The 16,383-nt window shown below is 42.8% G+C and overlaps 1 protein-coding gene across 1 annotated transcript in view; it reads right to left on the reverse strand.

The window, feature by feature from the left end:
- Positions 1–16,383, reverse strand: part of LOC115808929 (pleckstrin homology domain-containing family A member 5-like) — a 94,586-nt gene that overhangs the window by 14,604 nt on the left and 63,599 nt on the right. The window contains exons 6-15 of the mRNA XM_030770322.1: positions 15,424–15,547; positions 15,073–15,177; positions 13,462–13,534; positions 11,654–11,754; positions 10,338–10,453; positions 8,024–8,572; positions 4,965–5,442; positions 4,566–4,649; positions 2,700–2,819; positions 1,093–1,146 (exon numbers count right to left, since the gene is read on the reverse strand). Coding sequence (XP_030626182.1) covers positions 1,093–1,146; positions 2,700–2,819; positions 4,566–4,649; positions 4,965–5,442; positions 8,024–8,572; positions 10,338–10,453; positions 11,654–11,754; positions 13,462–13,534; positions 15,073–15,177; positions 15,424–15,547 — 1,804 coding nt within the window. The remainder of the gene's footprint in view (positions 1–1,092; positions 1,147–2,699; positions 2,820–4,565; positions 4,650–4,964; positions 5,443–8,023; positions 8,573–10,337; positions 10,454–11,653; positions 11,755–13,461; positions 13,535–15,072; positions 15,178–15,423; positions 15,548–16,383) is intronic.

Genomic DNA, 16,383 nt, shown 5'->3' on the forward strand with positions numbered 1-16,383 from the left:
CCCTCACACATAAAGCAGACTGAAATATTCTATAACAGTGGTCGGCTGTAGACAGAACCGTTGTCATACGCTCCTTGGGAAAATGTATCCTCATTAAATGGATAAAACAAAAAGCACTGGACATTTTCATGCATGTCCAAGTTAAAGGCAGTGTTTGAACAGCAGCTTTGATTTGCCCACTGTTAGTGGTAATTAGATTTCAGTCGGTTGTGCTATTGAATCCTTTTAATCCAAAGTAGCAGGACATCTGTGTGTTGACTGTTCCTCAAATGAAAGCCCTTGACCTTTTCCCAGGGAGGGGAAAGTCAATAATTCAGATAGCGTCAGGTCACTGAAAACAGTAGGTAAGGTTTGCCTTCTCTTCTAAAAATAAAGCACATTAAGACCCCTGAGAAACCATGTCCACTTATATAGATTAGTTCTAAGGAGAGACAGTCATCTCCATTTCCTTTATGAAAATGGCAGATAGATAGTCAACTGACATCTCTCTGTGTTGTGTAGGATAACAAAAGGATGTTGCTTTGATACAATGTTCAGTATCAAGTCTACCAATTTAGACACATCATGAAGGGGCCAACAGTACTGTTCAGGTTGTTTTTTTATTTTAAACTCAACATTTTCTTTTGCCCTTTTAGCCTCTAAAGAGCATTACTAGAGAGTGCTACTCCAGCACAAACCATTGTGATTAAAGCTGCTCTGAACTGACGGAGTCTGAGTGGACAGAGATGCTGAATTTATGCTCTATAGTATTTTCTCTTACGTTACCAAGAGTAACAGCTTTCACAGAGACTTGCACTCTGCTCTCTGTGAGGCCTTCACTCAGATCTGTTCACTGGCACACTCAGTGTCAACATTTCTGTGGTTAAACAAGATATTCTGTGATTTCTGGATTTGTACTCGAATATACACTTTGCACATACTGACAAAAGCCAGAGATTTGAACTCCCATCCTGTTCTATTGAGACTCTCCCAGTTAAAGGCGGACAGGGCTGGAATAAGAGCACACGTTATTGGCAGACACAATAAGCGCGGAGTCATGCACCTTCTAGGGTCCGTGTGGGTGTAAGAAAGAACAGCTGTGGTTTCCCCCACCTGATCGTCCAGATACATGAGGTTCCTTTGGAGGTGATGGGACAAAATGTCGTTCTAGCATCGGCAGCAGAGAGGAAAGGAGAGAAAGAGGGAGAGCGAAGGAGGGTTGAGTTAGGGAGGAAGAAAACAAACACAAGGCAGATAAGACAAACGAGAGGCACACAGACATACATAAGACACCAGAGCAGAGAAGAGCAACAAGGACACAGTGGTTATACCGATAAGACGCGCACTCATGCCGCAAAAAGTAGAGCAGTGTTCAGAGGAAGGGTTAACATGATCGATGGTTGTTAGTTGACAACAAAGAAACATTAAAATAAAGTTCTTCTGGTTAGACGACCGCCGTTTGATGTGTGTACTGTTTTTGAACATGCTCAGTGTAAGAGGATCTGAGTCAAACATGCATTTTGAGGACATCAAACAGTAAGTGCCTCTTTAGTCCTTTTGAGTCGCATTTGTTGACAGACAATCAGCAGAAGACAGGACACTAAATGCATTGCAGCTGTAGTTTTGAATCTGCATTTGACCTGATTGCAGCTGTCTCTAAGATGTGTCACCACCATCTTCAGACACATCTAAATAAAACAGGAAGCAGCTAAATGACTGACGACGCCAAATGGAGCAACAAAATACACACCCGTCACGTGGCGCGGCTAAACCCAAACTGTATGAAACAGCTTGTGTCGGTTTCAATGTCAGTCCACATAAACAAGAATCATACGAATACAAATATATCTTGACAATTCCATATGTACAAATGAAGGTGAAATGACAAATGTGCTAGAGAGAACGTCTCTTTTTGGGAGGGGGGGGGGTGTAAATTTCAAGACAGCCGTTCTCTTCACTGGGATGGCACATGTCATGCTAGCTCACCATCAACCCTTGAACAGCAGAGTTATCCCCAACATTTCCCAGGTCAGGGTACTGACCTATATTCTACTTTGAGTCACATGTCTGGGGGACTTAAGCAAGAATTTAAAGCCAGCGATCCTGAGATGACATTCATTACAGACGCTGTGTGCTTAATCCTCCTTAGTGAGACTTCTCCACAAACTCTGATAGCTCCTGTTTTGATTTCCGGGAACATCTGTTGAGCGACTTGTCTAGAGTAAGGAGCTGTATTCCAGCTGTGTTTCTGTCTTCTTTAACCACTGACTAAAAGTTTCACAACACCACTCTCCAACAGACTACATACACACAACAAACAGAAGACATAAAATGGGGAATAATAAATTAATTATTAATATTCATTCAAATAAATCAAAAATGAGCACATTTGCACTTCAGGGAGAAAATGTTGCTTGCATCAAGCTATACAACAGTGGCCGTTCAAGGGTTAACAGTACTGAGGTCTTGAAACAGATGTGCCATTTGACAGTTTCAAGGTTAGGCCTTCCACTCGCCAACAGCCAACGTGTTAAATGAAAATGTAAAATCAAGCACCAACCAAAAACGATTTAAAAAAAACAAAAAAAAGACAAAAGCAAAACTCCAGAGGGATGAAGTGACCAGCTGCCACACTCATTTCACCCTCGCGTTGTTATGAATGAGGAGAGAATGGGAGAAAGAGAGAGAAGAGAGAGTTATCAGTCTTCTGAGGGGCTGACCTTTGGGTTGTCTCTGTCAAGGTTTAGTTGCATAAGTTGTGCTACTGTGTGCTCCCGGATGCTGTTGAGCTCGGTCTGCTGCCGGCGAAGCTTAATGAGCAGCAGAGTCAGCTCCTCCGGCTACAGGCAGACCAGGGAGGGAGGGGGTGGGGGGGTTAAGAGTACAACACACACTCTCACACCTCTCCATCACACAACTATACTCACACCACACCTACACTACACTTCACTAGTGTAGCGCTCATGGTAAACGCAGCATAGAACAACCATCTGTGTTGAATCGTGCTGGGAGAACTCGTAGTCTGTCTTTATAAATGCTTGTCTGTTTTGAATGGAAGGAAAAGAACTATGGCGACAGTATCAATGGGTTCATCTCTAAAAGAACATGTCTTTCAGCTGCTTTTTCAATGTCACCATCTAAGTGTTCATGGACATAGAACGGGATTGTGTGTGTGTGTGTGTGTGTGTGTGTGTGTGTGTGTGTGTGTGCGCGCGCGTGTGTGTGCATGTAAAAGCACTGAGTGTGATGTCACACATGAACAAATGGTGGAACACTCTGTGGAATACTTTTCTTGAAAGACCACATGTGGAATAAGATTACTGATATTCCCTCAAAGAGATCTCATGAACAGAGCGATGCACAGTTACGTCCTAACTGCCATGCTATTTTGATCTTAGCGTTGATGCCTCGATTTTAACTACTGAAACGTCAAGACAACCACTACCAATATAAAACATTCATCTTAAATGAACCAAGCCAGAATACACTCTGCACGTGTGTAGATCAGAGATGGACATGGACTCTGGTGCCTTTAAAAGGATGAAGTGAAAGACTGGCGTGACAGGAATGAAGTCGATAACTAGCGGACAGATTCTCATTGTGGTTAGCTAATGGAAGGTAAGGACCTGTGAGTTATGTGACCTGAGATAGTCTTTATTCCTCTTCTTTAACTTTCACACTATGAATATGCCTTGATTAATAGACATGTCAGAAAACAGGGCAGGCACGCTGACTTGAATCAGAGCTATACTTAAAAAAAAAAAAAAAAGAAAAGAAAAAGGAAGTACAAGGCTATTTTTGGCAGTTCACTCAACTTCTGTGGTTTGCGTGCATCAGTGTTTTAATGAGCCGCAACTGTATCTGGATGTCTAGATCACGGCCGTGGAGATGTGGTCTGAGGATTTGATATGGACGTTGGACAGTATAAACTTGAAAAACAAAGATGAAGAAAATTACATTGACAGCTTTTCCAACTGATCTGTGCAAGAACAAACATGAAATATTTCAATGTTTGTGTCATTTTTTAATTAACATTGAGGAAATAATAATAATAGTAATATCCAGGACCTGTTAGCATACTGTGAGCACTATGAGTAGAGATTTTAAGCAGTAAACACATTTTAATTCCTTCCACATGGCAGAGTCCCCAAGCAACTCTCCGTAAATCCTCCCTCCATCTGACTCTAATGAGTCCCTGAAGTAATAGCTCTTTGGATGACAGCATGAATGAAAGAGTGTGTGTGTGTGTGTGTGTGTGCGCGCGTGCGCACGTGTGTGTTTGTATGTGTGTGTGAGAGTGTGTCTCAGAATGGGCCTTTCAATGGAAAGAGCCCTATTAATCCACATAGAAAGCAGTACCTAACAAAATCATGAAATTACTATGGAGTCAATCACTGTGTTTGCTTCTTTAGTTTGAGGCCAAGGATACTCAAAGACGTCGAGAGAGAAAGAGAGAGTGAGTGAGAGAGAGAGAAAGAGAGAGAGAGAGAGAGAGAGAGAGAGAGGGGAGAGAGAGAGAGAGAGAGAAAGAGAGAGAGAGAGAGAGAGAGAGAGAGAGAGAGAGAGAGAGGGGGTGGGTGACTCACCGTTTTGCCTTGCAGAGATTGGGCAGTGATGGTCTGGACAGGGATCCCTGCTGGCATAGACCTGCGGTCAGGTGGGTAGGCGTACTGAACGACCATTACAGAGAAGAGAGAAAGGTAGAGGTAAAGAGAGAGGGGGGGAGCAAATATTATTCTCAATTATTCAAAATTAGAAAATCTGAGCCAATCTGAACCATTCTTACAACACATTCATGAACAAATCTACTGGAAATGAACAAATCCACCATAAAACTACAACTATTCAACAGTTCTCTTCAGAGAATTTATACCTCATTCAATAAAGCTGAGTAAATAAATAAACAAAAACAAACAAATAAAACAAAAGCAAACTGAATATGTGACTTCTTGTGACCGTAGCAGAGCCCAGAGCTGTGGCGTTACCTTGGTGGGATGAGGCCTGGGTCGCCTGTCTACGGGGACGTCTCCTCGGTAAATGGGCGAGGAGATCTCTGAGCGGGAGGAGCTCATGTAGCCCCGTAGTGGTGAGTAGCCCTGGTACATGGAGAGCGAGCCGTGTGAGGGGGAGGGGGGGATTGAGGGCCCGGCGTGCTCCGACAGGTTGATCATAGTCTTTGGGCTGGGCATGGTGCCGTACGGAGGCTGAGGCTGGTGTCGGGCGTAGGCCTGTCTCTGCTGCCACTCGTACAGCTGCCACATGGTGTCGTCGCGCATGGACCGCCTCTTCTCCACCGCCGAGGGCCCCGGCGCCCGCTCATAGAGCGAGGGCGAGATGCTGCACATGCTGTCTGGCCGTACCAAGCTGTTTCGGGGGAGCGTGCGGTAGCCCTCGGCGTAGTTCGGCACCACCTGAGTCCTGTGACTGGGCATGTTCCTGGGTAAGGTCTGGTAGGAGGTGACGCTGCGGAGGGAATTTAACTTCAGTCAAATCGGATTAAAGACAAATGTGACAAGATGCTGAGCTTCACATCCACATCCAGCACAGACTGCTCTTAAACCCAATAAGAACAGCAATAAATAAAGATCGAAAAAAACCAGAGGAAAAAAACACTTGATGAAATAATAATATTGTGCTTCCTCTATTAAATTAGCTTGTGCAAGAAAGAAAAAAAGCTGAAAATTCAATTAGCTACGTAAATTCAATTTAAGTTGTTTACAAGGAAAAGCCAAATCATTTTTAATATGAGTGACAATTTTATTTCTCCTCAGGCAACACACTAAAAAAAACAAACAAACTGCTCAAGTCATTGGATCATTTCAGTGACATTTTCTGTGAAGGTTAATTCTGTGGGAGAATGCTGTGAAGATCTGTCATCAAAAGATGTGCAGTTAGACACAACAAATCTAAATGATTTGACAATTGCCGAAATGTGTAACAGAGATCATAGGTGTGAATACACTTCTGAAATCATCCATGCCAGGGCTTTTGTCTCTGCATATGTGTGTGTGTGTGTGTGTGTGTGTACTACTCGATATGATAACCACCCTGGTGATGTGTGTGACAGTTTTAGCATAAATCTATCTCATGTCCCTATGCGTGCGATGCTCCAGAACAGAGCAGGCAAGCCATGCAGCCAAAAAGATCCAAAAACAAATCAAAAGAGATCAAAAAACGAAAACATATTCTTCACTAAAGTTTTACAGTCTAAGGCCCCAGTGAACAACAGTGAAGAGAAATGAGCTGAACAGCCCAAGGCATGTTTACCATGACACAAAGGTATGTTTACCATGACACAAAGGTATGTTTACCATGACACAAAGGCATGTTTACCATGGCATAAAGGTATGTTTACCATGACACAAAGGCATGTTTACCATGGCACAAAGGTATGTTTACCATGACACAAAGGTATGTTTACCATGACACAAAGGCATGTTTACCATGACACAAAGGTATGTTTACCATGACACAAAGGCATGTTTACCATGGCACAAAGGTATGTTTACCATGACACAAAGGCATGTTTACCATGACACAAAGGTATGTTTACCATGACACAAAGGCATGTTTACCATGGCATAAAGGTATGTTTACCATGACACAAAGGCATGTTTACCATGGCATAAAGGTATGTTTACCATGACACAAAGGCATGTTTACCATGGCATAAAGGTATGTTTACCATGACACAAAGGCATGTTTACCATGACACAAAGGTATGTTTACCATGGCATAAAGGTATGTTTACCATGGCACAAAGGTATGTACAGAAGTCTGGACAGAACAGCCCAAGGCATGTTTACCATGGCACAAAGGTATGTACAGAAGTCTGGACAGAACAGCTGGGAACACAACTTGCTGGTAGCATCTTTTTGTTTAGAGAGAGAGGAAAAGAAAGAAAGAAAGAAAGAAAGAAAGAAAGAAAGAAAGAAAGAAAGAAAGAAAGAAAGCGATGGGAAATGAAAGGACTGGGAGCTAGCGCTTGCCCTTGCCCTGACCGATACAGTGCGACCTCCTCGACTCATTAGCCAAAGAAGAATTTAGGCGAAAGAATGAAGCCTTGCGGTTATCTGTCAGTCACAGGAGACGGCATGAAAACCCCAGGCTCCTCTGTCCGGCGGTGCTGGTCAAAGGTTCAGACTCAGTGGGGGTTGTTTCAGAGACAGGATGTTCACACGCTTGCATCTTTATGGAAATCTCTACCTCTACACAGACAGGACCTCCACCAGAGCAGTTAAGTATCATCTTTCATTACTGCACTAACACCGTTTACCTTCTCTTCACAACGACAGACAGGCACCCAGGATTCCATTCTCTAACATACTAAACGCCACTCAAAGCTTGACTTTAAGCTTTAAGGACACAACCACTGTCTACGCGCTGCAACAGAGGACATACAAAGGTTCTTCATAAACTTATCAACTAAAAAAAAAAATAAAAAAAAAACAGGTTGAGATGCTGTTTGTGAAAGAGGTCTCATCAGGCTAACTTGTCTACAGGCTAACTTGTCTACACTATTCCTCTGTGAACAGTGATGGTTTCATAAGGTGTTCTTCTGAGGCGTGTACTGATAAATGCTGCTCCAGGCAACAGTACATAATGAAGAGAATCTCTGATGCTTTTTGATCCTGCTCATGATTTACCACTTCTTGCAACAGCAATTTGATTTTTTTTTTTTTATTCTAACATCTGTCTCTCTCGCTCTCTGCTCCTCCATTTTTCACAAGTGAACTGATGTAGTGTTGGGTGTAAAAATGATCATTCATAGAACTGAGAACTCTGACTAAAGAAACTGGTGCAAAGTCATTAATATTTCTATCATGAAGAGCAGACACGTGGAAAAACAACACTCTCAGAACTTAGAATTAGATATTCTTCACTGAAGGGTACAGGAAAATATTTTAAATCAATGTGTTGTCCAGTACCAACAAGTAAAAAAAAACAAAAAAAAAAACAACAAAAAAAAAAAACACTACGTGGCAAAACATGGCCAATACGCCAGACAAACCCACTGTTAGCTGTAGTCAAAGGATGGCTTTACCTCCTGGTGTCATCGTCCTGGTTGCGTCCTCTCTGCAAGCGGACCCACTGCTCCAGCTGCTGCATGGAGTTGGTTCTCTGCAGGATTCTCTGGGGCTCCTGGACCTGAGCGGCCGGAGGGCCTCTCTGACCCGTCCCGTTGGCCATCTCTGCAGGGCTGCGCTCCTCGCCCGCGTTCCCGTTCACCTGTGGGCTTTTGTGGTAGGTCTCTGCGGGGGTGGGGTCAGAGGAGTTGAGGGGAGAGACGGACACGGTCGTCTGTCCCGGATGGAGGCGAATGCTGCTGACTTTGGTGAGCGGTCTGTCCCTCTCCGCCTCATCTGTCTGGAAGCCGTATCTTTCCGCATCCTGCTGCTTCCGGCTGTCCACGCTGTCCGCCTCCCGGATCTGTGGGTTGTTCTGCTGGACCTCGGGTTGGCTCTGGGGCTGGACCTGGGCCTGGGCCTGCTGATGCTGAGGGTGGGATTGTGGTTGGGGAGAGTGGTGGTGGTTGGGCCCATTGTTGATGGTCTCTTGCGGACCACACTGTTCCACCTTAAGGAGGCCTAACCTGTCGACATTGAGACGGAGTTTGGAAGTGAGGGAGGGAGAGAGGGAGAGCAGAACATCAAGTATCACATAAGACACGAACATATATTGCTAACAGGGTCACAATCTCCCATAAAACTCCAAAAATGAGAAAGAATAGACACAAGAACAGACTAACATCCATCTGTCTCTCTCGCTCTCTGCTCCTCCATTTTTCACAGGTGAACTGATGTAGTGTTGGGTGTAAAAATGATCATCCATAGAACTGAGAATTCTGACTAAAGAAACTGGTGCAAAGTCGAGTTGGGTTTTTATTTCAGGATGAAACCTAGGCCTGGGATTTTGGTGCCAGACAAAACGGCGGCATGACACAGAACTCCACAGAAAGGTGATCCTAATGGGACTGGTGGGTCACTAAAGCCCCCCCCCCCCGGTTAACAAATCTCCAGCAGCTGCTCTAAGTCACTTTACAGACAGGCTCAAAAGAGTAGAGTGGCCATCTCTCATTCTCTCTCTCTCTCTCTGTCTCACCGAACACAATTTATAATAAATATTCCAGTCAGACTTTCCCACCTCTTACACAACTCTCTTAAGTTAGGTTAAAGCCTTTTTAATAGTCACATCCAGCGACGATAGATCGTCTTTCTCCTTTGATAAAGGACATGTGGGTATTGCACAGCAAGTCGATGTTTTCAAATTTCCATTCGTCAGGCAATTCAGTGTAACATCTGCTACACGTATTATGTATCTGACAGTGGCTCTGTTAAGACAATAAACTACACACAATGCCCATTGAAAAGCCACAGGACATCACTGCATATGTGTGTGGTAAACGTTACACCAGCAAATACTTACAGGCGAATGAACCACAGCTATGGAGGGCTATGGCAAGTATGTATTTTCCATTTAACTTTATTATTTATTATCTTTTTTTTTTTTTTTTAATAAAGAGAATTCAGCAAAGAAGAGAAGGACAGAGAGGCATATTCAATCATCTCAGACTGTAAGGAACCAATCCGTGAAGAAAGGTCTCCGTATGTATGTACCCTCATTCAAAGTTCTCTAACGAAAACGCATCTTTCTGAAAGTGCAGTGTTCAAACAGTGCACCAGTCCACAGAAAAATACAAACACACAACCACACACACAACTGTCCCATGCATTATTTACACTTAACGAAGTTATGACAATATCCGCGGTTCTTATGTAACAGTGAAGTGTTAGCCTTTCTCAGGTTACCCCAGAGACTAAAATAAAGCTGAAGTCAAAGAGCTTTCCCCGGAACAGCTCTGGGCTGTAGTGTTCCACTATAATGAACCAACTCCAGAACCATAATAACAACAGCATAAAATATTAGTGCGTATTGTGTGAGCTTTTAATCATGATCTCCTATATGCTCTGATGTTGTTACTACTCTAACCAAAAAGCTAGAGGTAGAAACAGCATCTGTTCAAATGACCAGTTTAAAAAAAACTTAAGAATACTGGTGTTTCATCCTCCGTTTGTGAGGCCAGACTGAAAAAGAGACGTCTAACTACCGCAGACATGAACAGGATTTAGGAGCAGGTTTAATGCAGACCTTTAAGTTAATGTAGGGCTGTAGTAGTTTTATAAGGGAACAGTGAACATAAAGTTTGCATTATGTGGGGGTGTGTGGCTGTTTTACAAGGCTGGGCCAGAACACAGACACTTCAATAATGCTAGCGTGTGGTGGTTTTACGGGGACAGGCTAAACACAGGCCTAACACTGGCGTTCAGGAGGTTTACACGGAACGGCGGAGTACAGACCTTCTGATTGGTTCTGTGTGCACCAACGCTGCATCCGTCATCACCTTCATCCACGACTCCATTTCTTTGGCTGTGTCTGTGCAGAAGTAGTACGTTCGCATATTTGGGTGTGTGGCCTGATTAGAAAAGAGAGAGCCACAGAGCTACCTGAAAAGCAGCGGAGAGATGGGAAAAAGGAGGGGGAAAGAAGACAGAGCAGGTCAGATTGTTTGTATTGAACCTGAAGGTCATTATTTCACTGGTTGAGACAAAAAGAGGTCAGCTTGACATGTGAAATGTTTACCAGTCTGTTTGAGCACATAAAAATGCATGACAAATGATTTTCAGAACCTTTTAGGCCTAAAGCTAGAAGGTCAATAAAACTGAGGCAGTTTGATGACTAAAGAGAAATTTACCTGAACAGACTGGTCAACATCACGTGCATGCGTATTGTGTGTCTTAACTTACCAAATACTGTCTGTACTGGTTCCAGTAAACATACAGTCAACGCATCTCCCTCACAGACGCCAAAGAGACCAGCATGCAAATTTCAGCATAGGTGTGAAAAAGACAGACACAAAAACAGGTTAACTAGGTACATTTAACACCGTGTTTACCAAGTTAGACAAAAACATGAGAACAAACTAAGTCCGTTTATTCTCCCCCTGCTTTCCCTTGAGCAGAACAAAGCCTCAGGCAGAAACCCAGAGCCTTGTATTTGTGGCATTTCCATCACATGTCGGCAAGAATAGCTTGCAATGACTTGCTGCTATTGCAATGCTATTGCATTCTAATGAAGTCAGAATGTCTTCATTATTATGGTTAGGACGGGCTCAAAGGCTCGCACTCCACCAGTTCCAGAGCTCTCTGCCCGTTTTTTTGAAGGAACAGAGAAAACTCAAGTGACCTTCTGTTCTCCTGGGTGATTTTTGCCTGGCTGTGCTTGGCAATGCTAAGCGCTCATTCTGGTCAAACACAGCCCTAAACCAAGGAGACAGTGGTAAAATGCCCTGAAACACAAGCTAACACTGGAATGGAGAGAAAAAGAATTAAGTTGCTCTCCCTACAGCAACTTTCCAACCTTTTATTAGTTCATTTCCAACTCTCTTTTACTGTCTCCCTCTTCCAGTTTTAGCCAAAATGACTCCCTTCTTGTTAATTCTCCTTCACTCCACCTCTCTCTCACACACACAGACACACACACACACACAGACACACACACACACACACACACTCTACCCTCAGTTCTCCATGAGCAAACCAGTTATATGTAGCTGAAGCATCAGAGACCACTAACCACAGTCCCCTCCCACACAGAGGACAGTGAGACTACAGACCTTGAAGGCATATTTTCTGTTTATGTGGTCATCCACCGACAGTAAAGATATATGAAAACTGGGTAGAAGAATACTGCCAAGGATCCCTTCCTCTTTTTCATCTGTAAAGCAAAATAAAAGAGGCATTGAGCTGAGGGGTATATAAGCCTGAGTAAAAAGGATGTTCTACTTAAGATACGTTTACATTAATCATACTATGGATTCAATTTCTTTTTTTCTTGTCTTTTTTTTTTTTTCCTCAGAGGAATAGCATTGGAGGACAGCTAGCTGCTCTGTCTTAGAGAGGGAAGGAAAAGTAATAGCGCATCATTCGTGAGTCTAGAGGCAGAAAGGATACATGGGAAGTTAGTCTGGCCGAGAAATCAGTGGTTGGCATAAACATAATCAGAATAATAATAATAATAATGCAGACAGAAATCATGGGGCGAGATGAAGGGAGATTAGACAAAGGGAATAAAAGTGTCTATGAGCTTCATTATCGTCCTCTGAATGGACCCTAACCACGTTCACTGGCTTGGATTAGTTTTAACTCCTGGATTTACAAAGGAAATTCGATAATCTTCCAATTTGACAAGAGCCATCTGCACTGCTCCTGTTCACTTACTTGGAAAGGGGGGGGGGGCATACAGTAAAGCATGTTTTCTCTGGGTAAATGCTGACAGTTAAAAGAGCTGCTCCATGTCTAGCATGCAACCAAGACACTCACACTCACTTCATCATGCTATTGAAAGAATTAGTCCATGATGTGTTTCTCAACACCATAGTGCCACTACAAACTTTTATGTGCACTCATAAGCTGAATGTTTGTTTTTTAAAACCTTTACTGTTATCCCTGGAAATGTGGTACAACAATCAGCCCACAACAAACAACTACAGCCTAATTTACTGCTAATGAGAAACTCACTGATGCAGTCTTACTTAATGAATGAGTGCACACTCGTCAGCTGACACAACCTCATACTCACAGAACACCCTGTGGTATGGAGTTATATAAAGCGGAACCATACACTTGAGTAAACCTGGCTTATACCTGATTAGAATCAACATTCAGTGTAACCAGGTCCAGCTAGCAGAGGGATGGAGCCGTGTCTATTCCAGCTGGTTAACGGCAGGATTAACAGGATTTATCAGATCTGCCCAAACGTTGCTCTGCTCTCTCTGGCACTCGTGTGATTTGTGCTCCATCCCCAACATTTACAGGGATTTTAAAACAAAAGCGTAATCTGAGGTGGAGAGGACACTGTGAAGGCACGGCGGGGCTTTGTGTCCTTGGTTCTACCTTGGCATGAGTTGAAGGGGCAGTGAATGTTTTTGCCCCCTGTCTGAACCGTGATGGGAGACAGAGGCAGGAGTCCGCAATCAGGCGCGTTATTGGCAGCCCACACAAACAAAAGCCCAGGACAGCTTCCAGACTGAAATTCCCATTTCTATACCTGGCCTATGTCAGTCTCAATTAACATTACCACTTGCTCTAAAAAAATTCATGACTCTCTAAGCATTTTAAAAAGATGTTGTCCAATGTTGAACGGTGGCGAGAAATCTGCAGAACTTCTCGAAATGTTGTAAAGTGAAAAGGACAGCTGTAAAAATACACTCTTCATTCTCTCTCCATTAAGAGAGAAAGCATATTACAGTCCGGCCATTTAAAAACAAATTTAACGGCCACATAGGAGCCTTTACAAACCCAAACATTAAACAGAGAGAGTCAAGATTATTTCTCTCATGTGTAACACATGTGAAAGCTGTTGTGGTTTTTCTAAGGTCCAGCTAGAGAGCGTTATGAAATACAAAAGGAAATTCGCTCTAACCTCTGTAGTAGAACAGGCACATGTCAGACAGCACAAACCACCGCTTCTTCCACAGTTTCATCCCTGTACTGTCCTGAAAAACAAAACGGGAGGAGAGAAAATCACCTGAGAACTTGTTTTTTTTTTTCTTTTCAAACTTCAGTTTCCTAATATTAACTGCCTACTGAAATATAGGGCCTATTTTTATGGCTTTCAAGTCATATCAGTATGCTGTGGAACAGACATACCGATATGTGGTGCAGTTTGTGCTGTCACCGCCATACCAGCAAATACTGTCGCATTTTTGTACTGTCTTTAAAATAAGGCGTTTCAATTATTGTCATAGTTTTTAGGTATCATTTGTTTGAACAAAGTGGTGAAAGTAAAGTAGCCTCACATGTCCAGCCACTTCTGACATTTGATAGCATTTCACTTATCAAAAGGGATTTCACTTATCTTAACAAAAACAACAAAAATACGCAAAAATCTCATCAGTAAAAATACACTGATAGCATTGTATTGTACCTTCACACTGTATTGCATAACTGTATATTTAGCAGCCAACTGTGGGTGGGTTTCAGCCTCAAGTTGTGTTTCCTGTTAGCAATATTACTGGTTGATATAAAGTTATGCACAGTAATCCTCCGTTTCAGAAGATCTTTCATTGTCTTTTGATATAACCATTGATGAGACAATACATTTCAGTCTTGAGGCAAATAAAGCTCTGGCTATATTTTAGTGCTCTTTGTCCCTTAGCTAAATCGTAAGTATCCATTCCTTCAGTTGACTGACACTTAATCTTCAAACACAAATCACTGAGAAGTCTCTGGGTCAAAGCTAGTATACTGAAGAAAACCAAAGCAGTTCTTTCTCACAGAGAGACTTCCAGCACATGCCAGATTTGAATGAAGGGAACATCTGCTCCTTTCTCAGTGGAAGTGCCTCTCCTATCTAAGTAGGGCTCATGCAGGGGGATTCTTTGGGCTTTTCAGTGGAATAATATCATAATGAATGAAGTCGTCGATGCAACAGGGATAGCAATAGCAGGAGCAGGGAGTATATTTTTATCCACTCCTGTGTGCGTAATTGAAATGAAGACCATTTCTTTGTTCCTGAGCAGAGAATGGAGAGAAGTCCCTGCAGAGAGAGAGAGAAAGAGAGAGAGGCCAGCCACAGGATGACTGCTGTACGCCCCTGCTGTCATTTGTGGAGAAGTTTGGAGTTGAGACGAGAGTACTCTTTCATTTTGGGTTTGATTAGCACAGCCGACAAGGGACACAAAAAGAAGCTCAAGTGTTCTGTTCACACAATGGAAACCATCTTTTGTGCTGGGCTTAAAACTTTCATTAAACTTTGATAAAACATGGACATAGGAAAGACCTACCCAAGATGCCTTGCAAATTATTGCAAACTCCGAGTCAATGCAAATACATTTACTTTTGCTAGGCCTATTTGATATCGACATGTCTAAGTGAAAATTCACTGATCAATTCAATTTTCACATTTGAAGTAAAAAATAAGTGTAAAAAAATTTTTTTTTTTAAATTATAAATAAATAAAACTACTATAGTTCTCTTGAATTTTGTGTTAGCTAACAAAACATTTAGCAGATGTTTTAATTTATTCACTGACCTGTTTATATAGCCAATTACTTTTGATAACTGGGGCATTAGGATTTCTCTTTATGGAGTTGGATCTCTTTCCAAAATTGTGGATTTTCTTATATGATCTTGAAGGCTGAAATTGAAAAGAAAAATGACATTCAAATTTATACACAGCACCAGTAAAAATGTGACATTACAATCTTAATCTTCACTGTTACTCCAGGTGTAGATGATGGCATTTGCGATTGCTTTGGGAACAAGCTACTGCCTGCTAAAAACAATAAAACTGGAGAATCATTATACAATTACATGACCGTCACGGCAGGGTGCTGAGATGTGCGTGTGTGTGTGTGTGTGTGTGTGTGCTATATTCACTCACTCTGCCCGCAGGACTGCCTGGGTGTGTGGCATAGTCGGCAGAGCCGCCTGTGTAGTTGGACGCTTCACTCATAGTGCTGAGGGGTCGTTCCTTCTTCTCATTCACTGGAGCTTTGGCAAGAGACCTGAAGGATGGAGAGAGAGAGAGGGGGAAAGAGAGAGAGACAGAGAGAGAGAGGTAAAGAGGATGAGACAACAGCAGAAAGCGAACACATCAGCTCCTTTCCAGATCAACTCCAATGTTAAATCTATGAGAGAGCGTGCACATGACTTTTCTGCAAGGCTGAGAGAGAGAATTGGCCTGGGATCCAGGAGCAGCTTGACTGTCCTTGTACCATCTAATTCGTTGACTAAGCTTACCCTGATGCATCTCTAAACCTTCAGCCTTAATGAGACCATCAATCTGACTGTAGAGGCATCCGAGGGGGGGTGTTTAAAAAAAATACGATGAAAACAGCCCCCATGAAACAGGCCAATTACTCTCACCATGTCACTGCTGATATATTTCTCTGTGTAAGCACATTAAATTGGCCGCCAATTTGTCTGACAAATTGAACCGCATCTTACATTTAACTTGGAGAGAGAAGAAAGGCTGGCGAGTTTCTTAAAGGAAATAACTTGGCGAGAAGTCGGCACACTTATTCCCCTGTTTGGCTCATGAGATAAAATACTGACATTCCTAAAAGTTTTTGATGTCTGTTTAAACCTGCTATGGCACAAACCTAGCGTCGCTTTTACGATGACCACAGTCAGAGAGACTAGAATTAGACCAGAATACTGCAGGGTTTAGGCAGACTTGTCTGAGACCATTCTGAAACTGCTGACACACTGTTGTCTCCTGCTTCTGCACTTGACAATGTCCACAGAAAAGACTCTACCGCTGTCTTTTAAGTCGTCACCCATCCATCCATCTACCCATTCATGCATCCATCCATCCATCCATCCATCCACGTATTTCAGG

The sequence above is a fragment of the Chanos chanos genome, chromosome 1 (genome assembly GCF_902362185.1).
Source record: "Chanos chanos chromosome 1, fChaCha1.1, whole genome shotgun sequence".
NCBI classification, from domain to species: Eukaryota; Metazoa; Chordata; class Actinopteri; order Gonorynchiformes; family Chanidae; genus Chanos; species Chanos chanos.